The 25669-nt window shown below is 37.6% G+C and overlaps 1 protein-coding gene across 3 annotated transcripts in view; it reads left to right on the top strand.

The window, feature by feature from the left end:
* Positions 1-25669, top strand: part of EYS (eyes shut homolog) — an 880825-nt gene that overhangs the window by 665124 nt on the left and 190032 nt on the right. For all 3 annotated transcript variants that reach the window (XM_054063979.1, XM_054063978.1, XM_054063977.1), the window contains one exon: positions 7755-7984. In XM_054063979.1, coding sequence (XP_053919954.1) covers positions 7755-7984 — 230 coding nt within the window. The remainder of the gene's footprint in view (positions 1-7754; positions 7985-25669) is intronic.

Below are 25669 nucleotides of genomic sequence, written 5' to 3'. Positions count from 1 at the left end.
TTACAGTCAATCCATTCTAGTATGAGAAAAAAGGAAAACAGATCTACCAGCACTATCTCTTAATAGGACACTCTAAAGTATGATAATTACTGTAGAGAAAAAAAGGTTAAATTTTAGACAAAAGCTGGCAGCAGATAATGGGGCACACACATAACACACAGATGAACATCCAAACCTGAACTTTTGAAACATTTGAATTAAAAGCCTCCTACTTGATAGCTGCAATCAATATGAGGTTGTGGCAAATTTTGTTAATGTTTGGACGAAACAGAAGCAGTGCACCCTGAAAACCTCCAATTGCTAAAGAGACGTGAGATAAAAGGACCATATAAGGAGACATCTTACATTGTACTTCTAAACACAGAGACTATTTTGATTGGTAAAAATGGTTGCTGGAGGTTCTGGAGACAAAAGTTAGTGCTGAAGTGTTGCTGTAAGGAAGGGGGCCAGGAAAGAAGAGGTAAACATCCTGGCTGGAGGAAAGATCCTGGGAGTAGGGGAAGGCGCCGAAGATGAGAAGGATGCATGGAGGTATATGTCGGGTGATGCACGGGAACTTTGGCTGGTAACAGTCAAGACCAGTTACCACAGTCAGTGACTCTGTATAAACCAACATTACTTTCCACTTGAGATTCCCAGAACAAACCTTCTTGGGAAGGAAAGAAGAGACCTAATGAACGTAGCGGGGCATGGGGCAGAGTGAGGCTATGAGTGACTGTGTGAGATCATCAAGACAGTTATAAGCTCTTATCTCATTGGTTCTTAAGTAAACCCCAGTACCCAGATCAACTATGACCTTGTTTACCCTCTCACATGTAACTTGTGCTTTATTGACTATAAAATTCATTTTTTCCTCATAGAAAAATTTTACATAAAGTTCTATTATTTTAGCTGCTTATCTATTACCTTGTAAAATACTATTTAGGAAGTTTTCAGTAGTATATTTTTTCACTCTGTTACTATCACAAAAAAATTTTTTACCTGTCATATTGACAACACCCTTCCTTATGCACTCAATGAGAATTCAGTAATATTTTAATTAAATGCCAGATTACTGATGAAGAAATGATGTTTATGTTTATGTTTATGCATGTCAGCCATTCTCCAGCATTAAGATATAATTAGAAATTAAGCGTGGAAGATAGAATAGACAATACATAACAGTACTTTGCCTTCTTAACTCTTTCTGTACTAATAATTTCAACATTTCTGTCCCTGCTTACTTGCAGGACAGCTCTTATAATTTCAGTGGTGTTTTATGCAGAAAGCCTTTTGATATTTCCAGCTGTCTCCAGTAACACAGTTTTTGAATAGCAAAATGCTTTCTATCAGCACTATTAATTAATATTTATAAAACAATGTAGGCCTCCCCGCCTTCTATTACATAGGCAAGAACTATTGTCAGCACATGAGGAAACAAATGCAAAGAGAGATTAATTCAATTTATCCAGTGCAATTTACTCAGTCATTTAGGCTGGGATAGCATGTTTATAATCTAGTCTTGCAGAGGCTTCTCAGAAGGACAAGTACAGTCCCATGTTAAAAAAAATATTTCTGATCTGCTGAGGGAAGCTTCAAGGAGGAAATGAAAATATTTTTCCCATTTCAAAAACCAAAGGTAGTTGTGTAAATCAACAAAAAGATGCAGTATTTGGGCCTTTCAAGTGCTGTTTTTCTAAGATAAAAACAGAAAGGAGGTTTTCTAACTGTGACTATTGACTAAATGTAAAATAAAAAACAAGTTCAGACAGATCTGAGATTTGTTTAAACTTCAGAAAGTTTAAGATTTCACATTGATCTGCTCAGTACTCCAGAGTTTTGATTACTCGCTTTTCTTTAGAGTTCAGTGTTTGGATGACAGAAAGTCAAGAGGGGCTTAAAAGCAAGGATGGGCGAGGGTGTGAAACAGCAAAACCAAGCTAAAGTGAAAAGCAGTGTGAGCAAATGAGACATTCAATGCTGACTTACTTCTGCAAGCAAGCCAAGTAAAATGGGTACCGGATTTGGTACAGAAATTCAATTCTAATATAAAACATTATTTGTCATGCTCTAAACATAGAGACTAAAACTGATTTTTTTTTTTCAAATGTCATCTCAGGAAGGCTCATCTAAGGAATGCTCTCTTTCTTTCTTAGGAAGGCTTTTGCTATTGCACTTTCAACGTAAAATATTATTGCTGCAAATTTTGTGTCACATCAACTTATTTACCTGTTAAAAAGTCTATTCAATCTACTTGTTTTAATGCTGTGCCTAGCAGAAGGGAGAAGCTGGGCTCATGTGTGGAACACACATTGACAACTGGATATTTTTAATGAGATATGTATAATTATAAGTAATTTTTATTAGGCAAATAGACACCTGATTCTTCCAGACGAAAGAGAAGCTGGATGAGTAAGGAAATAATATTCAGACTTCATTCAGTTTTTAAGTACTACAGAAAGTGTTGAGGTTTGTTCAGGCTAGAGAAGAGAAGGTTCCAGGGAGATCTTATAGAAGCCTTCCAGTACTTAAAGGGATATAACGGGGGATATAACTAAAGGAGGAACGCGGCTATTTGCAGGGGAGTGAAGTGATAGCACAATGAGCCATGGTTTTAAGCTGAAAGAGGGGAGATTTAAATTAGATATTAGGAAGAAATTTTTTGTTGTGAAGGTGATGAGGCACTGGAACAGATTGTCCAGGGAAATGAAGGAGGTCCCATCCCTGGAAGTTGAATGGGACTTTGAGTATTCTGATCTAGTGGGAGATGTCCCTGCCGATGGCCGGGGAGGAGGGGTGTGGAACTAGGTGAAATATAAGGTCCTTTCCAGCCCAAACCGTTCTATGATTCTATGATCCTATAAATATGCAAAGTACTGGTTTTTTATTAATTTTTAAATAAAAATTTCCATGAAGTACAGTTGTTTTCAGTTTTGCCAGGTTTTGGAATTTTATTCTACCACACATGATAATGCCCTTGAAAAATCTTTCTTTTGGCTCCAGAATCTAAAACATTTGCTTAAAATAATAATCTGTCATATCCCAAGAAAAATGACACTTCTCCACGAAGGAAAGCTGCAAAAAAATAAACAGGTGTTTCCCAGCACAAATTACTTTATTGACAAGCTAAAAATACAAACTTTCTTATCACACTCATATTAGATAAGGTTAAATCCATTACTTCAGTAATAAAATGTTAAGTGCACAAGTACCAGAAGATATAGGCAGTGGAGATGTTATCATATCATTGGGACTCCCATGCCACTTCATGTCTTGTCAGCTTACTTCAGGAAAAATGTCAGAGTGCTACTGCAGACCTGGCTGCAGTCAGCCTGATAATGAATTACTTTGGGGACAAGTCTGGTCTCTTTGCAGGTCTCATTTTGATGTCCACTAGGCAGATAGACAGAATCATAGAATAGTTTGGGTTGGAAGGGACCTTAAAGATCACCTAGTTCCAACCCTCCTGACATGGGACATCCCACTTGCTCAGGCTGCCCAAGGGCCCATTCAACCTGGCCTTGAACACCTCCAGGGATGGGGCAGCCACAGCTTCCCTGGGCAACCTGTGCCAGTGCCTCACCACTCTCATGATGAAGAAATTCTTCCTAATGTCCAGTCTAAATCCGCCCCTCTCCAGTTCATACCCATTGCCCCTCATCCTACCATCATAAGCCTTTATGAACAGCCCCTCTCCAGCTTTCCTGTAGTCCCTTCAGGTACTGGAAGGTCACTCTAATGTCTCCTCTGAGCCTTCTCTTTCTTCTCCAGGCTGAACAAGCCCAGCTTTCTCAGCCTGTCTTTGGATGGGAGGTGCTCCAGCCCTCTGATCAACTTTGTAGCCCAAAGATAGATCACCCCTAAGGAAAAAGATAAAAAAAGATTATTTTTTTTCTTATATTTGCGTGAAATTTTTAATTTCCTTTGTATTTCCTTTATCTGTATTACCCCACGTCCTTTCACTGGCCACCAGAAAGAAGCGTCTGGCTCTGTCTTCTCCCCTCTCCTCTGACTCAGCTATTTATACAAATTGACAAGAACCTCCCGAGCCTTCCCTTCTCCGGGATGCACAGTCCCACCTGTCTTGACCCCAGTCACTGGCACAGGTGTTAAACCACTGACACTCAGCTTGGCCTCTGCCGAGGCTGAGCCCCTGCAGGTCAGAGCAGCACACAGCTGGAATCTCCCAGATGTTTTGTTAATTATTTAATCCGCAGTGCCTCTAAGTCCACCACACTAATAGTTTCAGGCCCTTGTTGTAAAGAGGAGAGCATGGGGGAGTGAGAAGTACCGTTGCTTAGGGTAAGTGCGCTTTTGGTATAACACCATAACAACAAGCATGACCCCTATGTGCTATATTCCCGCCATTCAACAGATCATACATCTCCTTGAGGAGCAGAGTAGAATAGAATAGAATAGAATAGAATAGAATAGAATAGAATAGAACATAATATGATATAATATAGGCTTCAAATTGCAGTAACATCTTCATTTAGGCAAGCATTTCAAACTTACATGCACTAAGCTATGAAACACAAGGTTGCAGGCTTCTAAAACTCAGCTGTTTGAGCTCATCCTAAGATTAAAAACAGTGTGTTGATGCTTGCCGCAAGTTAGAAGATCTTTGTGTGTATTATTGACCTGAGAGGCAGTGACAGGCTGGGAAATTGAAAAGAGAAATAAAACAGAAGATTGCAGCCTTGTTTTGCGCTATCAGTGAATCAAGATTTGCCTGATTTATTTTTGATACACTTTGTCAAAACTTCTAACACGTCAGTTACCAAATTACTTTAAACACTTCCAGGTTCTTTATTCAAATAAATGTTTTAGTTAAACTGTGTCGGGCTGAGGTCATTTCTCATTCACCGTAGCAGCGTGAATGGCTCGCGAGTGCAGCTGTAGATGTTTGCCCCACTATCAAGCCCAAGCAAACTCTTCTTTTGCAGCAAAGTGCGAAGCTGCAGAGCCCCTGGAAGCCATGCCGGCACGTAAGCAGTCAGGGACCATCTAGAAGCAAAGCATCCAGAACAACACTACAAAGGCTGACACCCTGCAAAAGAATAGCAAATGAAGCGAGGAGAAATCAGCCTGCCAGAGAGCTTCGCTTTTTTTCTTCTCCGTGGATTACAGTGTCAACCTGAAAATGAAACGAGGCTATATGACTTGTATTCATGAAATTTCATATGAATCATACTCCTGTCATTCTATTTTAGGGAAAAACAGTAGCTTCCTGACAAAAAGGGGATGTGAAACTTCCACAGCTGGAAACCAGTGCTTCCATCGCACACAAGAGTATAGTACGTGTCAGTCAGGCAGATATCCCTCTCATTCAGTATTTTACTCCTCATGGTAGCTGTGACCAGATTCCCATTTATAAATTTTGAAATGGTCATCTGCAGGATTATCTGTCATTAGAGGAATGGTCATTCTAACAGCTCATAACGAGAACTTAGTTTATGTCCTGATTCTTCCCCAAGTTTTACTTTTTTTTTTTTGGTGGAGATTTTTTTTCTTTTTCAGGATTAACAGAAAACTCAAACTCAAATCCCAGTAATATCTCCCAATAAATTTCTTCTGTAGATGTCTAATTCTTTATGTAAGCCTACTATTAATTCAGAGTTTCTCAAGCATTTATTTTATATTTGGGGATAAAACAAAAATTTTTTATTTTTTTATTTTTTTATTTAATCAGTGGTTGTAATCTTAGCAGTGTTTGTAGTCTGGAAAGTACTTTTTTTTGTCCTGGGAAAAGAACTTAAGGAGTTCTCAGTTTTCAAGTCAATATTTACATATTTTGAAGCTTTATTATAAACTTGCTTTCCAGTCACTTCTTTCTCTCTTATGCACCTCACTGCTCTCTTTTTCCATCTATCTGTGGGAATCTGCTTCCATGCTTCAGCATCTACCCTCTAATGTTTGCTTTACCATTATTGCTCTTTACATTTCCTTTTTGCTATCACGTAAGCCTTATTCCCCTTTTATTCTTTCCCAGGTCTCCAACCCTTTCTTGATTGCTATTCCTTCTTTTGGGTCCCTTCAGATACTCAGTCCTGAATTATTTTGACCCTTTTCCTATTGATCTTCTTTTCCTTCCTATGTACCCCCTCAGTATGTATCATTGTCTTCATCCAGTTTTTATATGTGCTTTATTGATGATTCAGAGAATAATGAGCTTTCCACATGCCATAATTACTTAGGATGCATTGTAGTATTTTCTTTCATATTATCATGAAGCTCGTTAGTACTTTCTAAAACATAGATTCCAAAAAATAAATCATTTAAATCAATTTTCATATAGTCATGACGAAATAGGTTATGTGAGAAATTTGGAAGCTAGATTTAAGACAGATGCCTGAGGTAGAGAATGAAAAGTCACACTGAAGGCGTCCCATCACGTCGCTGTCTCCCTGTCTACCTTGCTTCTCATGATTCATCGTGGCTTTCAAATTCTTCCTTTAAAGGCATAATCCAGCCTCTAAAAATGGTGAAGCAGAAATTTTTGCTGACACAAGAGCAGGTGCTAAGGGGAGAGTGGATGGAGCAGCAGGGGCCAATATATGCTCTTGTTTCATTTTATTTTTTGTAAAGTGGGTTTATACCACTATTTCCACCAAAATAAGCAAGAATTCAGCTGTTGATATTTAACACATTGCCAGAAATGTTGAGTTTCACTGGCCACGACACCTATAAACCACTGTATGAAGTATTTAATTTCTATGTCTCGTCTTCATCAAAACATTAGTGGTATTTCAGTTCAACCTAGTCTCCCTTTCTGTACTATGATTTTTACTTTGCACAACATTAAAATATTGGAGAAATATTCAGATAGTTTAAAAATACCAATGAAGGAAAAATAGTAAATTATGTTATTAGATTATTGTTACTACATCTCAGAACTAAAAGTTGCTTTCTGGAAAAAAAAAGGAAAACCTCTTGAGCTTCATAAAATAAAAGAAGAATGTATCTCATAAAATTCAGTGAAAACCATTTTTTTAATTGCATGAGTTTATAAAAATAGTCATGAATCATCTTGTGAGTAGCTATTCCTTTTGCTTTGCTTTTATCATAGTAATTTGTATAATGTATATAAGTATTTCTGGTTGGTAAATCAGTACCCTTATGTTTGTGTGGTTTTAGTGAGTCACAGGTTTGTGACTGAATCAAACAAAAAACCAAACATTTTTACCTCTGGATTAAAAAAAAAATGTAACAAATAAACTTCATAATTAAGACAAATAAGTGGTATTACTAACCAATTTCTAACAAACTTGAGATAGAAAATAATTAAGATGGAAGCAACTGAATAACATATCAATCTAGTAGATAATGCGAGTGTTAAAAAATTGAGAAGAGAGAGATAATGTAATTCTAAACCAGAAAACGTATGGGAAAAATTGAAAACAGAAACATCTCCCTTTCTCCACACCTGCCTCTTCCCCTCAGGTTATTTCTATGAATTTAAAGATATTTATTAATACAAGCCTGTATTTAATTATCACTCCACTTTTGACATGCACCGAAAAGGAATTATAAATGCACATGTAAACTGTGTTACATGTGTGTAGGTTATTTCTGACACCCCCAGAGGGAAAATTATCTTCATTATCTTTTTGCTTGATTTCAAGACGGGGACTTGACTTAGGAACTACTGATATATTTTCTTAAATATGATCTGAATTTCTAAACAGAAAACACCTCCCATTTTTAAATGAAACTGAAGTGTATTGGGAAAATGAAGTCTCATGGTTATTTGGGTTTGATGTGTTGTCTTTCAGGATTCCTGTATCCACACATGTGTCAACGGCATTCCCCGTGTTTTCTTCTGATGTGCCTGAGTTGCCTAAGCTCGCTGTGCCCTCTCAGATTTCCCCTGAATTGCCGTCTGTATGCCAGGAAGGACTGTGCCATAACGGAGGGACATGTCATCCTCTCTCTCTGCCTACTGGGGCTACTTCGTTTCAGTGCGACTGCCCATTACATTTCACTGGTCGGTTCTGCGAAAAAGGTAGTTCTGCTTCAGTCTTTCTCTATTAAGTTTGAAATGCAAGTCCTATGCTTCTTTAGAGCTGAAAAGGGGGAAAAGGTAATGACCATCACGTTTCTCTGATTCTCATTCCACTTACTGTTGGTAACCCAGGAGTAGATTCATTAAGGTATTTGGAAAAATACTTAATTGCTGCTTAAGATAAGATATATCCATCAGGTTCCCTGGAAAGAGTTGCAGGATTCAGCTGACGGAAAAAATATTCTATTATTTGTGTAGATTGTTGTGTACAGTGTTAATGCATGTTATGCATTACAGTATTTCTGGGACAGAAGAAAGTAAAATTATGTATTTTCCATTTCTATGGACTGGGATTTTTTCACCACTGTGCTTGGTCTTTTGTTAAAATAAGCTATTTTTAACCCCACAGCTTATTTATACTTCTATTGTACTACTGTTGCTCAGAAAGCACAGATTAGTCAAATGAACATAATTTAATTAGAATTTGAATAAAAAATAATTATTTGAACAACTTTGATTTATTTGTAAAAAGAATCAAGGCTATATGACAAACTGGTTGATAATTACTAGGGTTTATTTTTGTAATTTTAATTATTTGGAATTCGTATTTTTCAGAATTTTTTTAATTGACAGATTTTATAGTTGGCCTCAAAAACTGTTCTAGTTTTAAGGTACAGTGGGTTATAAATGGCAGTGGATAATTCTCATAGCATTAAAGGGCATTACAGGTGTACAGGAAGAGAACAAAACAAAAAGTCTACATCATGGTTATATAACCGTAACATCCTCCTAATGAACTTGCCATGGTATGAAATGCAAGCAACTAAAGCTAAAAATGCCCTTTGCCAGACTGCTGGTATATCTGAGCTAACATCATGTGGTATTACTGTCTGAAATTAGGCTGTTATACTCTCTACATGTTAAAGCCATCAGTGACTGTGAGCTGAAAAAAAAGTGACATGACTTGCGTAGAATATCTTCTAAGCATTTGGTGTTTGGGCGTACTCCTTGTATTTGCTTTCAATACATGGTAGCAGTGTGAGGTGTATCATAAAACAGTAGAACCAAACAAGTGAGTTTCCTTCAAAGATAACAGATTTAGTTACCATTATGTTTGTGTTTTAATGAAGTATTTTTAATATTTCAATAAAATGTTTAATTTTTATTTACATACCTTCTATGTGCCAGAATTCCCTTCTACCTTCCAAAGAATGCAGTGGGAATCCTTTGTATTGGTGTAATCTGTGGTATTTTGGACAGGAGCATGTTTTGGCTTTTCCCAAGAGTTATGCCAGGAGTAAACAACGTTATACCTAAGCAGGAGTTTGACAGATATCTGTCGTAATAGCCCATAATAGTACATATGCGCAACCACTCCATTGAGTGACACCTTGTTTGAACTCCACTGGTGCCATCTACCAGTGTCTGATTGCTGCCTTCTTCTGACCTCCTCATATCTTCCGTTCGCTCTGTCAGTCTCTAGAAGTCTTCTGTGGTTTGGTGTTTTTAATAAAGCAATCTTTTTGAATCGTATAATACTTACCAACCTGTGCCACAGACTGGTGGAAACAGCTTCTGGATCGCTGACTGAAACAGCCAGTTTTGAGTCGTTCATTCAAAAATATATCATCCTAAGCCATTCTCTCCTTTGAAACTTAACCAGTACAGGCCTGCTCAGTTCTTACAATGAGATGAGTTTACCGTCTTCCAACTACATTTCCAAGGGAATTTGAACATATTTATCTTACCTGTGTTAAAGAAGTAGTCACCTTCTTTCTCTCTCTTTCTCTCTCTGTGATTTGTCTCAAAAATTGTGCGTGAAAATAATTTTGTGTGTGACTAAATTACGACTACCTGCACAACAAATTTAAACCAGGTGACTATGACGATAAGCCACAATTGTAACCAAATCTCTGATGATTAGGACTGAAGCATCCTATGTTACACACGATGGTAGAAATTCCATTCAATAAAATCAGAATACAAGCCTTAAAAAAAAATTAAACAAGTAGTTCCTTTTGGGAATATAACTTCAGCTATATGATCATATCATCCTTTTAATGTCTGAGAGTCTCATTTCCATGAGACTCCATTTCCTTTTTTTTCTAAAATTAGAAGAGGTGCCATTTGCTTTGCCGAATCTTGCAGGCATGCTTGATGATGAGATTTTAACAGCAATCCATTTTTCTGCATAGGATGTCTTTTAATAGTTCTGGCACTGGAAGAAAACCATTTATCTTCTTTTTCCCCTTGGTGTGGAGAACACAAATGAAAGAGTTCTTATTTTCTCAGAGCTCTGCTTTTACTCTGTACAACCCAATGTCAACACAGGGAACAGCTTCTTGCTTTGTGCTTAGTGCTCCTGGGTCATTTAGGGCTGTGGTATGTTACAGGCTCATCGGCAGCTCACTGGGGCAGTTACAGCCCCAGGTATGTGTTGTCACCTTGTATTTTTATATACAACAGGATCAAATTTCTTATATCCTCTATGCAGCAGCTGCAAAGACACTGAAGCTTAATGTGATTTTATTTAATTCTAAAGTTTCAATGAGATTGATAATTTAGTGTAATGAGACCAGAAATTGCCCAACTGAACTATCATTATAAATCTTTGATATTCAGGGACCAGTTCTTCACGAACTGTGGAAAGAATTCATAATTACAAAAGATAAGGAATTCTGTAATTATTTTATAATTATTTACAATAGAACTTGCAAAGGAGAAAGTAAACGATCAATTATGCAATCCAGAACTTTATTCCAATAAGCAAATGGTCTCTTGACTCCTTTATCTTTAATATAGCTGTGATCTTTTTTAATCGTGATGTATAACTGTACAATTCAGTAAATGTACTTCTTAATCAGAGAATCGTAGAATGCTATGGGTCAGATGTAACCTTAAAGATCACCTAGATCCAACTCCCCTGCCATAGGCAGGAACATCATGCATTGGATCAGGTTGTTCAAAGCCCCATCCAACCTGGCCTTGAAAACCTCCAGGGATGGGTCATCCATGACTTCTCTGGACAACCTGTTCCAGTCTCTCACCTTTGTCACAATAAAAATATCTTTTTATTATCTAATCTAAATTTCCACTCTTTTATCCCCTCTCCATGTCCCTCAGCAGAGTTTCTAGGAGGATCTGCTTCTCTGACTGATCTGCAGTTCCCCAAATCTTCCTTTTTGCCTTTTTTAAAAATGTGGGTCATGTTTCCCCTCTTCCCGTCAACGGAAACTGCACCAAACTGCCACAACTTCTCAAGTATGATGGATACTGGCTTAGCAACTTGGTTTGCCAAGTCATACCTGCGGATGCATCTCATTAGGTCTCATGAACTTGTGCACCATCAGGTTCCCTAGAAGATCTTGAACCCGATCCTCCTGCAGGGGGCTGTTCTTCATTCTCACAGTCCCTGCCCTTGCCTTCTGTGACTTGGACAGTGTGGCTTGAGCCTTTGCTGGTGAAGACAAAGGCAAAAAACTTATCAAATACCTCAGCCTTCTCCATATCCTGGGCAACCAGGTCTCCCATTTCCTTCTGGAAAAGGTCCACAATTTCCGCCACCATCCTTTTATCACCTATGTACCTACAGAAGTTTTTCTTGTCACCCTTGACATTTCTGGGCAGATTTAATTCTATCAGGGCTTTAGTTTTTCTAACTTGATCCCTGGTTGCTGGGACAATTTCTCCATATTCCTTCCAAGATACCTGTCCTTGCTTCTAGCCTATGTAGGTTTACTTTTTGTATTTAAGTTTGTCCAGGAGTTCCTTGTTCATCTATGCAGGTCTCCTGGTGGTTTTGCTTGACTTCCTCTTTGTCTGAATGAGTCGTTCCTGAGCTTGGAGAAGGAGATCCTTGAAGACTGACCAGCTTTTTTGGGCCTCTCTGTCCTTCAGGGCTTTATTCCATGGTACTTTACCAAGCAGATCTTGAAGAGGCCAAAGTCTGCTCTCCTGAAGTCCAGGGCAGTAAACTTGCTGTGTGCACTCCTTGCTGCCCTGAGAGTTTTGAAATCCATTGTGGCATGATCGCTACAGCCAAAGCTTCCCTCGAGTTTCACATTTCCCACCAACACTTCCTTTTTGGTGAGAACAAGGTCCAGCATAGCACCTCTTCTCTTCAGTTCTTCTGTCACTTGGAGAAGGATGTTGTCATCAATGCATTCCAGAAACCTCCTTTATTGTTTAGACCCTCCGGTGTTGTCCCTCCAACAGATATCGGGCTGGTCGAAGTCCCTCAAGAGGAGCAGGGCTTGCAGACATGATGCTGTGCCTATCTGCCTGTAAAGGGCCTTATCCGCTCACTCTTTCTGGTCTGGTGGCTTGTACGAACCCTCACTGTAATGTCCACACCGTGTGTAGGCATCTTGGCTTCATTAGAATGTGTGCATTTGCTTATTTCGTATCTGGGTTAGGATACACCACTTAGTTTCTTACTAACAGCTGCATATTTCTGAATGTAATTATCTAAGCTAAGTGGTTCAACTTGATAGCATTTTATTATATACAACATCGCATTTTCCCATTCCAACAGCTTGTTCTGCCCTTATGAGAAGTATGCGCATGTCATAAGTGTCGTTACGGATACATAAGGCTAAGTCAGTTTATTTCAATATACAGTGTATTTACTCTAAAGAGTCAGATACCCCTGAAACTTGAAGTGTCCTTAAATGATGATTTTGAAAAGTGGAAACCTATTTCCATTTTTCTAAGGAAATGGAAAGTTACGAATATTTGTGGAAGTCACATTGAAGAAGTCAACACTGGATGTATGCCAAAGTATACAAAGTGAGGATTTAATCTAAAGCTTATATGTGCAACCATCTGAATCCTCAGTTCCTTTAATGTTGGTAGATTTTTTTACTACAAATTACCAAATTCATCTGGAAATGAGAAGTTGCTACAATCTTTATTTAAAAAAAAATTAAATGCAGCATGGAAAATTTGCTGCCAGTGTAAATTTAATCCTTATTACTGAGCAGTGAGTGCTAGGTCAGGGGAGAATTGTGTAGATAGGGAATATAGTGAAGGGTAAGTAGTGTACAGTGAGCTATCTTTATTCTGTTTCCCTTCTGGATAAATAAGCTTTTTAGCTTTAATATAAAATGCATCATTCTTTCCTTCATGATGGTTCTTTATTAGCTAAATTGTTGTATGTGCTTCACTATGAAACTCCTACACATGACTGGAAAAAAAAAAATGCTTCTGTTTTAGCATGAAGGCAGATGGTTGTCTATAACTGTAAAGTTCATAGTGATACATTTGGAATATCACCGTCTTGCATGTGCAAAGGAAGTATGTCCTTGACTGTTAATTATAAGATTAACATTTGTGAAGTCTCCAAAATTTTCAGTATTCTGTAAAAGTTTTATAAATTGTTCAATAAAAAGAATATTTAAATGTCATGTGTTAAAAACAGGAAATCTGTTTAATTTGATACATTACCTCTGTATATTCCGTACATTACTTAAAGGTCAACTCCTTTGACAAAGCTGCAAAACGGGGATTTAAAAGGAGGCTGTTATAGACCTCCAACTGGAGACTTCGTTATGTTTCTTTCCTGAGATACATTTCTTGAATTCCTGACTTGTTCAGCAATAGTTGATAAAATCACCCTGAATAGTGGGTGTTTCTCTTATTAGCAGCTTTCCTAGACATTGTTCCTAACTTAACTTTTCTAACTTGCGTCATTAACTGCTATAATTTCTCTCTAACAATTTTTTTGTCTTTATGTATTTTTTTTTGAAAATAAAGATAATGAGCTCAATTTCTGTGATTCCAACCACATTTAGAAACAAGGATTATCAAGAATTGGAGCAGGCTGTCCAGGGAAGTTGTTGGTTCACCGTACCTGGAGGTATCTAAAAGACACATAGATGTAGTGCTTAGGGATGTGGTTTAGTGGTGAACTTGGCAGTGTTTACAGTTGGACTCATAGATCTTCAAGGTCTTTTGCAGCCTAAACAATTCTATGATGTAGTTGCAAGCCCTAAAAGTATTCTATGATACAATCTCATGTCTCTAGTACGTCATAGAATCATAGAATCATAGAATCACAAGGTTGGAAAGGACCCATTGGATCATCGAGTCCAACCATTCCTAACACTCCCTTAAACCATGTCCCTAAGCACTTCATCCACCTGTTCCTTAAACACCTCCAGGGAAGGTGACTCGACCCCCTCCCTGGGCAGCCTCTGCCAGTGCCCGATAACTCCTTCCGTGAAGAATTTTTTTCTGATATCCAACCTGAACCTCCCCTGGCGGAGCTTCAGGCCATTCCCCCTTGTCCTGTCCCCTGTCACTTGGGAGAAGAGGCCAGCTCCCTCCTCTCCACAACCTCCTTTCAGGTAGTTGCAGAGAGTAATAAGGTCTCCCCTCAGCCTCCTCTTCTCCAGGCTAAACAACCCCAGCTCTCTCAGCTTCTCCTCATAAGACTTGTTCTCCAAGTAGATAGATATATTAAGGAGATCTATTTATCTCCTTAATAATGCTTACACTATATACATGTGATTTAAAACAAGTTTGTGAAAATTTGTATTTTATATGATGATAATCATATAAAGAGATCCGAGGGCAGCTTCGGGCCTCGCTTCCCCCCGGCTCCAGGGCATTCTCCTCTTTCATCCCCCCCAAGCTGAGGCGCGGAAAAGCAGTAGCTGCTCCTGGCTTTTTTTTCCTCTATTTTCAGACAAAGTTTCTGCCAAAACAATAATGATTGTGGTTAGAGGAAAAAAGTCAAAAAGAAGCATGCTTAAAAGCAAACAAGGGGGTAACTTTGCTAAAGTTGATAAGGTTTTTTTGCCGGTGTTGTCAGCATCGGGACTTGCTGAAGGGCCCCAGCGCTGCAGAGGGCAAATAGGCGGCGTGTTGGGTGCAGCTGGACCGGCAAAATAGATTGACCCTCTCCAAAGAACTCCTATTAGAGCCCATCGGGTCAATAACCCACAAACAAAGAAAGATTTCCATGAGGGAGAGAGAACTGCCAGTTTGGAGCCATTACGTGGTATGAAGGCAGAATCTATTTTTAAGTGTGGGAATATATGCGTTTCTGTGAGAGCTCTTGTTGCCTGTGAAGCTGTCATTCTGGGGTACAGCATTGCAAATACATGACATCAGAATCGATAGCGGGATCAGAATAGGTTATTTACCTGCTGCCTCGAGATATCTCTCTGAGAGCCACTGTATTTCTGTGAATGCAACTGAAAGAAGAAGAAGAGGAGGAGGCTGAGGGGAGACCTTATTACTCTCTACAACTACCTGAAAGGTTGTGGAGAGGAGGGAGCTGGGCTCTTCTCCCAAGTGACAGGACAAGGGGGAATGGCCTGAAGCTCCACCAGGGGAGGTTCAGGTTGGATATCAGAAAAAAATTCTTCACGGAAGGAGTTATCGGGCACTGGCAGAGGCTGCCCAGGGAGGTGGTCGAGTCACCTTCCCTGGAGATGTTTAAGGAACGGGTGGATGAAGTGCTTAGGGACATGGTTTAAGGGAGTGTTAGGAATGGTTGGACTCGATGATCCAATGGGTCCTTTCCAACCTTGTGATTCTGTGATTCTGTGATTCTGTGAAGGGTATTCATGCATTCATCTCTTCATTCAAGTCTCGATTTGAGGTACTCAGAAGGAAAACCAGCATACTGGTTACACCATATCTTCTGTTTCTCCAGAATTCAAGTGTTCCTTCACATTTTTTGTCCTTCTTCAAAATGATTCATAGCCTTGTAGGACTCTGTGAGCAGAAAAAAGTAATGTGTTTAGGTAAATGCATAAACTTCAGTAACAAATCTGATGTCATAAACCACAGCCGGTGTCTAAACTCATGAGATACCTACTCATGTATTCATTTCTGCATGTAAAAAATTCACATCGGCCCTCTAGATTTTTGGCTAGATTTGAAAAAAAACTAGTAAGTTTTTCCTTCAAATTTAGAATTTTTTTTTTTAGGAAATGTGGATGAAAGTTTCCTTGCCCTATTAATATTTAGGAGAATTGGGGGGAAAAAAAGGTAACGTACGCTACTTTGGACAAGAAGAGATAACAGAAAATGAAATAAAAATAAGTTTCAAATTTGTGGGGAACATGCTTTCTTCCCTTCATTTACCACTTGAAAATGTCAGTATAAAGATTGATTGTTTCAAAATCTTGTAACCTATTCAACTGTTAATCTGTCATCTCCTTGGAGTCATTTTTCATTCTGAGATAACCATTGTTGCATAGGTGAAAAATGCTTGGGTTTTTTCTTCCTTTACTTCTCCCTTCATGGCATTATCTGGAACACCTTTCAGTAACACCTGAATTTCTGCGATGTTGGTGCTAATCTGCTGATATTCAAGTCATCTGTGGAAATGTTGTGTCTCCCCAGGCAGTATGGCAGTGCTTATTTTCTGAGCTTGACTCATTTGCATTCTTCCACAGGAAATATCATATAATAAAGCAAGTGAGGTATTAAATAATGACTTTGAATTTTATTACATAACCGGTAAGAAAGACACATTCTGTGCTTTTACAGCACAGAATAAACAGCAGTTAGGTAAGACTTTTACATATGAAATCACCTGTGTTACTGAGTTGGGATAACAGTATATGGTGGTACTTTAACATTTTGATTTCAAGAATGCTGTGATTAAAAAGAGAGGGTTTTTTAAATTCCTGCAAATAAAGGTGGGCGGCTGCTGATCTACTCCTAGAATACTCTCAGGAACTTCAGCTAGGATTCTCTAGGGACATCACCAAAGCATTCTGCTCAGGGCCATGCTGATTGGTAGATCTTTTCATGTCACCTCCTAAAGCTAGCGATCATTTTGGGAGGATACTGGCTACTTACGTGGTGTGGTTACCAATGAAATAACTTTGCTGTTTCCTGGACTAAGCATAAAATTCTGGCTTAAGCACGAAACCTCACATCAATTCTAATTAAAAGTGCCTAATATTGTTTTTCATAGATCTTCGTGGAACACTTGTGCTTGCATTTACATAAAATTTCAAATTAACATTGTTTAAAGAGTAGCAAAATTTATTACATAAGTGCTCAGAAGTCACTCTTTTGAAGCTCCTCAAGAGAGCAAACTTCCCTTTGAGGAGTCATCTTCTCCTACGTAACACAGAAAAAAACCCAGTTTTTCTTCCCAACATTGTATTTTCTTTACATTTTTGTAATAACAGTTTGTGGTGATAAAATATGCAAGTAATTATATGGCAAAAACATGTTAGATTTTTGGCTATTTTAGCTAGCATGGAAATTAAGATTTTTAAAGGTGGATTTCCTAGTAGCACAATATGCTTATAAGCTTACACTCTACATGCATGTAGGTCAGTTCTGTGCAAAATGTATACAAGATTCAAGAGCTTGGGACCATGTAGAGTTCTCCTGTGTTTCGGTGGAATTAGTGAAAATACTGAATAGATCATCAAACAGAGCAAAGAATTGAGGTATTTACAAAAGGAAATTCAAATTGCTGTGAGATTTCTACTTTCTGTCAGATTCAAATATAAGACAGGAAGTCGCAGGAATCAAACAATTTTCTTACATGAATCATATTGCTGTGTATCAAGATTCTTCCTTAATCAATCCTTTAGCTCTATAAAAGACAAAATACAACCACTACATTATAAATAAATAATAAAAAATTATTACATATTGAATAAAATGGAAAATATGCAAAAATGGGTAATGAAACCAAGAAAATAAAAGTGAGCATATTATTAGCATCTACCAATCATAACAGAAAACTATAGATTCATCTGATTTCCAAAACAGTTTTCCAAAACATGGCATTATTCTTAATACTATCTTATGGAAATAATCATAGCTGTAGTGACTCTCGCTTCTTACTCATATGAACAATCAGTTTCAGCAACTGGTGAATTTCATCAAAATAGAGAGCATAAATCAACCAAAAATATTGTATGACTAAAATATACAGGATGTGGAGCAGTACAGCCTTTAAATTTCTTTTAGGGTTTAACAGCAGAATCCAAGTCCCTGTTCAGAACCTGTTTCTTCACATACGTTTTCTCAGGGAGGTTTTTTTGCATCAGTTACAAAACAAAAAAGAGTTATCACAGTAGGTTCATTTGAGGTTTCAGTTATAGAGATATTATGTTAAAAGTAAAAAAAAAACCAAAACAAAACAACACAGGATGGCAGTATTCCCAGTAAATATGTGTGTACTTCATTAATATCTTGTTCAGAGCATAGTGGAGATCCTTATATAGCAGTTCTAGAGGAACTCCTATTATGTTAATTCTGCTCTTGATATGAAGCATTTTGAATCAGTCATGAAAATATTAATGCTTAGAAAAGGTGCAGAAAATCAAGGATTTCTGTGCTTTAAAACAGTGAGTATGAAGGCACATGTCATTCATTGATCTTTGAAATCCAGCAGAATGCTGGAATCTCTTCCTTTAAAAACGAATCCAAACAAACTCAAGATAGGAAATTATAGGAAGAATTCAGTCCTAGATGATCAGAATTAGTCTTGTATTTCTTGAGATTTCTGGAGACCAGACAGGTTGCTGATGACAATAAAGCCCAGATTTAAAGCTTGAACATTTCCATGATTTATCCAGGTGCTGATGCTTGAGGGTCTGAAATTTATCCAGAGATGCTGGGGAGGCAAAAGATTTAAAAGGAACAGTAACAATGAATTTTGCCAAAGCTGAACGTGTGATCCAAATTAAGGGCTCAAAATATGCCTGATGAGGAAATCAGCCTTGCTTTGTTTTGCTTGTAAAGAAACAAAAGAGTTAGTTTCACAATGATTTAGATCTATTAACGAGGTCAATAAGCCTTTAGTCCCTGTTAGATATGCTAAAAAGTTGAAGCCATTTAAGAAAAGGAGCAAGGAAGAGGATAAAGAAACTACCACTGTGTCACTTACCCGCAGACAGGAAAGATTTCTGAGGTTATGTGATAAGGGCAGTTCAGCACTGAAAACATTCTTGAAATAATAATCTAAAAAAAAAAAACAAAATAAAAAATAAATGAGGTGTTTAAAAAAAAAAAACAAAATAAAAAGAGTTTTATTTTAACCAGAGTGCTAGGCAAAATAAGATGGATGGGCATATAACTAAAAAAGTATTCAGCAGCATTATATTTGATCCAGCTGAAGGTACCCTACAAGAACAAAGAAAATAGATACAGAGAAGCTAATAAAAACTCAGAACTATCTGAGAAAGGAAACTAATTTTTCATACTTGACATTTGCCACAAACCCAGCTCGTGGTGTTATCATCTTATCTCAGTGCAGAGGTAGTCTACTACTTTGTTGTTCTTAAGGTTTCAGCAGGGACCTTACCAGCCCCTGCATTTCTCTGCACTCTCTGTTACCTCTGAAAAAAAGTTTTCTGCTTTTCCAGAACAGAGATATTCTTCATTCTTTCTTCTGGCTCTAGCAATGGTACAGTGAAATCCTGCTGAGTTGTTACAGTTTCAGAAGCAGTAGAATAATACTATATTATTAATATTGCTCTATGCTATTTTCACATAACAACCTGTCAAAAGTATATATGATTTTAACTTTATGAGCAGTGGTGAAGCTTACGCATAATAATCAATAAGGTTTAGTCATTGTGCATGACATTAGGATTTCTGGCAGTATCTTCAGTTAACTATGCCATGATTTTTTTGCACATAACAAGGCTGTTTTCATTCTCTGCTTTACAAAGTGCTCTTTTAACAAAAAGTGTTTTCCTCCTTAACATTTGATTCATGGGTCTTTAAGAGAAGATATTGTCATTAAAAAAAAAAAAAAAATAATGAGGAAGAAAAAGAAGCTGTGGGTATCTATGGAAATACAGTATCTATGGAAATAGGATGAAATGTCATTATAAGTGGTGTCTTTGCTAATAACAGAAATGCTTCTGCCTGAACCTGATCAACACTGTTCCTTCTTTTCTTTCTTCGTTTTATGCTACAAACTACTCAATACTGAGTTCTTATTTCTTTTCCATCTTTCTTCCTTCCAAGAATAATAAACTGGTTATATGCTGTTGTGCAAAAAGCATATAGAAACACTATATTTCAACTTAATAATACTTTTCCTGTTTTCCTGCCATACTTTTTCATTTGTTTATTCTCCCTTTTCTTTTTTTTTTGTCGTAGCTCTTACAGTCCTTCGTGACTTTGCCAAATCCCCAAACTGCAGTGTGAACAGAACAGAAAGTCTGACTCTGTACCTCATTTTTTATGAACGACAGTGTAAAGATAGGGACATTTTTAACATCTCCTTGTGTTTGACAATTTGTTTGTCACTCGTACATGCATGACAGTCTGCCAAAAAGAAGAGACGTCTGGTCTGAGGGTTTTTCAGTCCTTGTTCAGACCAAAGGTAATGTCTTCTGCCTGTGACCACTGGACCATCACATATATGATACAGCACTGAACAGAATCCACCACCCAGCTTAGTTTGGTGCTCTGCACATGTCACATCAGATCTACCACAAGAAAAAAGGAAAGGGAGAAAGGGCTTAGGGAGGAAGAATAGTACATGTATTCTGAGATAGCCTGAGTCACTCTAGTGAGACCACAGAAATGATTTTCTTTGGCTATACATAGCAGATTATATGGCTGAATTAAAGGCAGCAAAGAAAAACCCTCACCAAGGTGGAGCAGATAGAGAGATTAGTTTCCAGAGAGTTTAATTTGAAAGAGATTTGTTTTGGAGAAAGACTATGTCACGCAGATTTGCAGAATTAGTTTCCTGGAGCCAACAGCAGAAGAGGCACTTGGACACTGTTCAGTATAAAGGAAGAAATAACAAAGCCAAACATACTGAAAGAAAATTAAAATAGACAAAGATTGTGACTGTTTCTCAGTCAACCTAGTGTATTTGGGGAAAGAAAAGTGAAAAGAGCATCCCCGCCTACACTCGCAAGTAAATCCGCAGTAACTTAGTAGAGCAAAAGCCTATTTCTGGGAGTAGCTTAGGGAGAGTACTTCAGGACACTAAAAGCAACTCCGTGTATGCTTTGCAGGAAGCTGATTTTCCAGTTACTGATTTTTTTTTTTTTTCTATTGTAGTCTGACATGTTCAGGGCTTGATAAAGAAACTGTTACTATTAAGTAGCATGAGAGACTAAAAATCAAGCTCTCCTGTACTCTTGAATTAGCATCAGAGTCACTGTATGACCTTAAACTTCTGTTCCCTCAGTGCAATTCTTGCTGCACATTTTTCAATAGGTTTTGTGGGGTCATAATAATGTGATTCTGCTTGCCAAGTAATAATTCACTCTTCCATTCCTTATCTAGATGTTTTTTAAGATTTCCAGGGCTGCCTCAAGGAGGTCCTTATTTACATTCTCTTCTAATCATGTGATGTCTGATAATTCAGATCAGGTGCCTTTGAAAGCTAATACAGTATCATGAAGAGCATGAGGCTCTGTGAGTTAGCAGGTACTGCAATCTGTCGTGTTTTACACATAATTAATATTAAACTAAATATATATAACAGCAATCATGTCCTACAAAGGTAAATTTCAAAATACTGCCAAGGGTCGACAGATCATCCAAACAGTATGTGTTTTCATAGGCTGAACCACTGTTCAGTATTTAAGACCAACTACAGATACTCCATGTGTTTTCAAGGATCCTATTGACCAGGGAAGTGATTCAGCCCCTGCACTCTGCACCTCGAATACTGAGCTCAGTTTTGGGCCCTTCACTACAAAAAGGGCATTGAGGTCCTGGAGAGTGTCCAGAGAAGAGCAAAGAAGCTGGTGAAGGGGCTGGAGAACAAGTCTTACCGGGAATGGTTGAGAGTGCTGGGGTTGTTTAGCCTGGAGAAGAGGAGGCTGAGGGGAGATCTTATCACTGTCTACAACTACCTGAAAGGAGGTTGTAGTGAGGTGGGTGTTGGTCTCTCCTCCCAAGTAACAGGTGATGGCACAAGAAGGAATGTCTTCAAGCTGCACCAGAGTTAATTTCAGATTGGACATTAGGAAAAATTTCTTCACTGAAAGGGTTATCAAGCACTGGAACAGACTTCTCAGGGAGGTGGTTGAGTCACCATCCCTGGAGGTATTTAAAAAATGGGTAGATAAAGTGTGTAGGGATATGATTTAGTAGCAGACAGGTACAGGTGGACTTGATGATCTTAATGGTCTTTTCCAAACTAGGGATTTTATGATTCTATGTTTTCACAGAACACAAACATTTTATTTTTGTTTCAGTCATGTATATGTTATCAGTGACTTTTTTTTTGTTTCTTTTCAAATAAGAAATTTTCTTTCCTCAAGGGAAAGCTGACTTGGATTTGAAAACTCAATACATTAATATGCAAAAGAAACTTGAGGATTCTTTTACACTGAATAATTTTAAAATATGCCTTTTTCTATATCAATACCACCAATGTATATTAAGTATCTGCAATTCATTCTTGGCAATAAATCCTATCAGTTATTAATAAAAAATATGCCTGTCAGTCTAGTAATTACATAAAGGCAATTTCCTTCAGTTTTAATGGAATAAGTTGTACACATAATTTTAAAGCACCTTTTATCTTGGTGCACCTTTCCTTGGTGATTGACTGATACAGAAGGAAACATCTTATAAGTTGGATACTTGGCATGTATTCAGCATGTTAAGAAACCTAGTAGGTCTGATATGTGATTTCTCTTGAGAAAAATCGAAGTTCAGAATTTGTCTGGTTTGGTAGAGATTTCAGAATATTACAGCTGGAACAAAACCCATGCATGTGTTACTTGATTTGCTCGAATATATTCCTGTGTCATGATATGATAACTTTTATCATATCATATTCCCAATTAAGTATCCATTATTGGTCTTTTAAATTATATTTTGACCAGATGCTGCATGATTGCTCCACTCTATACACATCCTTATGATGGGTGACAGATGGTCATGTTCTAACTTCATCTCAGAAATCACTGGTCTTGAAGCAGTGTGTGAAGAAATCATAAATAAAGTGATTTTATTAGCATGGGAACTCACACATTTGGGAAAATTGCTACCATCTGTGTGCATTGGTGCAGCATCATGCCTTGTAGACCAGATCTGATTCATGCCCTGCCAACTTTGAAGAGAAATGGAATTAGTAAGTATTCTTCTGCACAACATCATTCAGACAGGCTTCCGTATGTCCATCCAGTTCCTGTCCCTGCAATACCAGAAAGACATTATTGCCAGGATTTTCCTGTATGAGTATATGTCAGAAGATTGTGATTATGATAGAAAATAGATACATAATGGTAATTTTATTATATGGCATATTTTCCATGACCAAGAAGATGGTTTGTCTGGAAACTGACCACCCGACACCAGATCTTGTTTGCCATGAGTCACCCATCAGGTCTGCAGGATGCTGTAACAGAAAACTTTACCACTCATACTGTCCTCATACCATGAGTGGGAAAGCAAAGACTCCATATGACAAAATATCTTTTAAAGACTTGGATTTAGCTTTTGATGTGTATATATTTAGGCTTTCATTAGCTCCTAAAAGATGAATGCCAAGCAGGATTCAAAGAGTTGGTTTCTAGAGTTCAAATCCTTTCTTCTTCTCCCCTCCACAGTATCTTATTAGTACATCTCAATCTCTGGTCACAGAATGAAAAAGTTCTATAAATAAACAAATAAACTTTTACAGACTTCACAAACAGATTCACTTTTCTCCATCAGAGAGCCACAGGACCTGCAGTATATGAGAGATATTTTTTGTATTACTTCTGGAGATACTTCATGTTTCTCATACCTGTAAAACCTTGATGCTTTTATTCTTAGACAGCTTATTAAGACTGAACTGTCAAAACTTGGCATTAAATTCCATCAAAGATTATTTGGCCACTATCAGCTTCACTTTTTGTGTCAAATAACTTCCTCCCACCCTCCTTTAAAGTAAAATTATTGAAAACTTTGATTAAAAAAGGATAAGTCTTTAAACGCCTTAAAGACTCAATCACATCTAGGACCTTAATTTAACATTTTTGGCCTATGCAACTGTCTTAGATCAGTGGGAATATGATACCTCATAGATATAATATTCCAAGCCACTTGTAGTTTGGCAAGAGAATAAACTTCTGAGCTGTGAGGACACTTCCCTCCTCTTCTGTCTTTACAAGCAATTTTCATCCAAGTTGGTGAAAATAATAACAAAAATAATATTTTCATGCAAAATCTGAATGTATGAGTGGTATTTCCTATTTTTTATCCTTTACACGTTGTAAGAGCTGGTAACAGCTCTCACATCTTCAGTGTTCAGCATGTTCTAGTCTTCTGTTTTCAAAACCTGAAATCTTCCAGGTATTTGCCAATACTTTCTGCAGATGTCTCAAAAAGGAATGAAAGGCAAAGCTGTCTGAACTCAATCTCTTAAGATGATTTTCATCTGAATGAAAACTTCCTACTGAGTAATCTATAACTTAGAAGTCACTTAGCCAGCGCTCCCTGCTATCACTGGAGCATGTGCACATTTTGAGTATTGATACAACAGCTGCAGACATCCTTTTACCATTTCATGAAAATTGTCATCATTAAGCCTTCAGGAGGTCGAGATAATACTTTTTTTGCTATTTTTGCCCTTAGCACAGAGTATAAGAATTTTCATGGTGCCTTTTGCAGGGAAAACAAGCTCAAATAAATCTTCAGTACAAAATATACAAAATGCGTTTGTGTCATTAGTGGAATATGAGAGTAGGCAATATGTTTTGAAGAAGTACCTAATGTGAGGTGATTAAGATCTCATTTTCTATCACATACTCCAGAAATTATAAGAAATTTATGTAACGTATAATTGAGGTTATGCGGGTATTTTAGCAGTAATTTATAAACCTGTTATTGACTTACGTACATCAGCCCTAGATGAAGTACTGTACAAACAGCAACTGCTAAGCATTACGTAGTGAAGTAATTCTTACTGCATTTTATAGAAGCAGACTGTTCAGTATTATGTATACAAATTGAACACTTGATGAAGAATTTGCCATATTAAATATGTAAATCAAGCTCAGTGAAGACATGTAACTGAATTAGCACTGAGAAGTCCCTGGTATTCTGTGATTTACTTGGAAAGAGCTTCAGAGAAATTTAATAGCATGGAGTTAGCAAAGCCATGAAAACTTCTGCCCATGAGAACAAAAGTCTGTAACTAAAGTTTAATGAGAAAATTATTAATAATTGTCCCCAAACTAGGGTAAAGTGGAACAGGAAAGTTGCTGTGCTTTGGCGCTATTGATTATGGCCTCCTAGAATGCTTCATTATCAGCCAGCCGTGCGTTGCTTATAAGTGCATTAGAGTTCTGGGACATATCACTCATTGTTAAAACTGGCAGTTTAATCCCTAAAGGCAGAGAAGGCACAGAGCCTAGATCTGTGTGGTCCCTCAGTAACATCCCTCTTGTACTGCTACTTCTTTCCAGATAATTTTGTTACAGACTATAAAGTATCCTATTGATTGAGCTCTGAAAGTTGTAAATGTGATTTATGAGCTGTATTTGTTTAAAAGTGTGGCTGCTCTGGGGGACACAGACATTTCTTCCTCCTTGGTCTAACACTGCGTAAATCACTTAAATCCATAGCCTGAGAGAGTACGCCCTTATAAAAGACCAGTAAAAATAGAAAGTTGGATTGGAAAACCAGGTAAAAAAGTTTTATTTTAACCAGAGTGCTAGGCAAAATAAGATGGATGGGCATATAACTAAAACATTGCAAACATTTTTCACCGCTAGGTGCAGT

The sequence above is a fragment of the Cuculus canorus genome, chromosome 3 (genome assembly GCF_017976375.1).
Source record: "Cuculus canorus isolate bCucCan1 chromosome 3, bCucCan1.pri, whole genome shotgun sequence".
In the NCBI taxonomy this organism is placed as follows: Eukaryota; Metazoa; Chordata; class Aves; order Cuculiformes; family Cuculidae; genus Cuculus; species Cuculus canorus.
The sequence above is the reverse complement of the archived record's forward strand: the minus strand, read 5'-3'. Positions and strand labels throughout refer to the sequence as shown.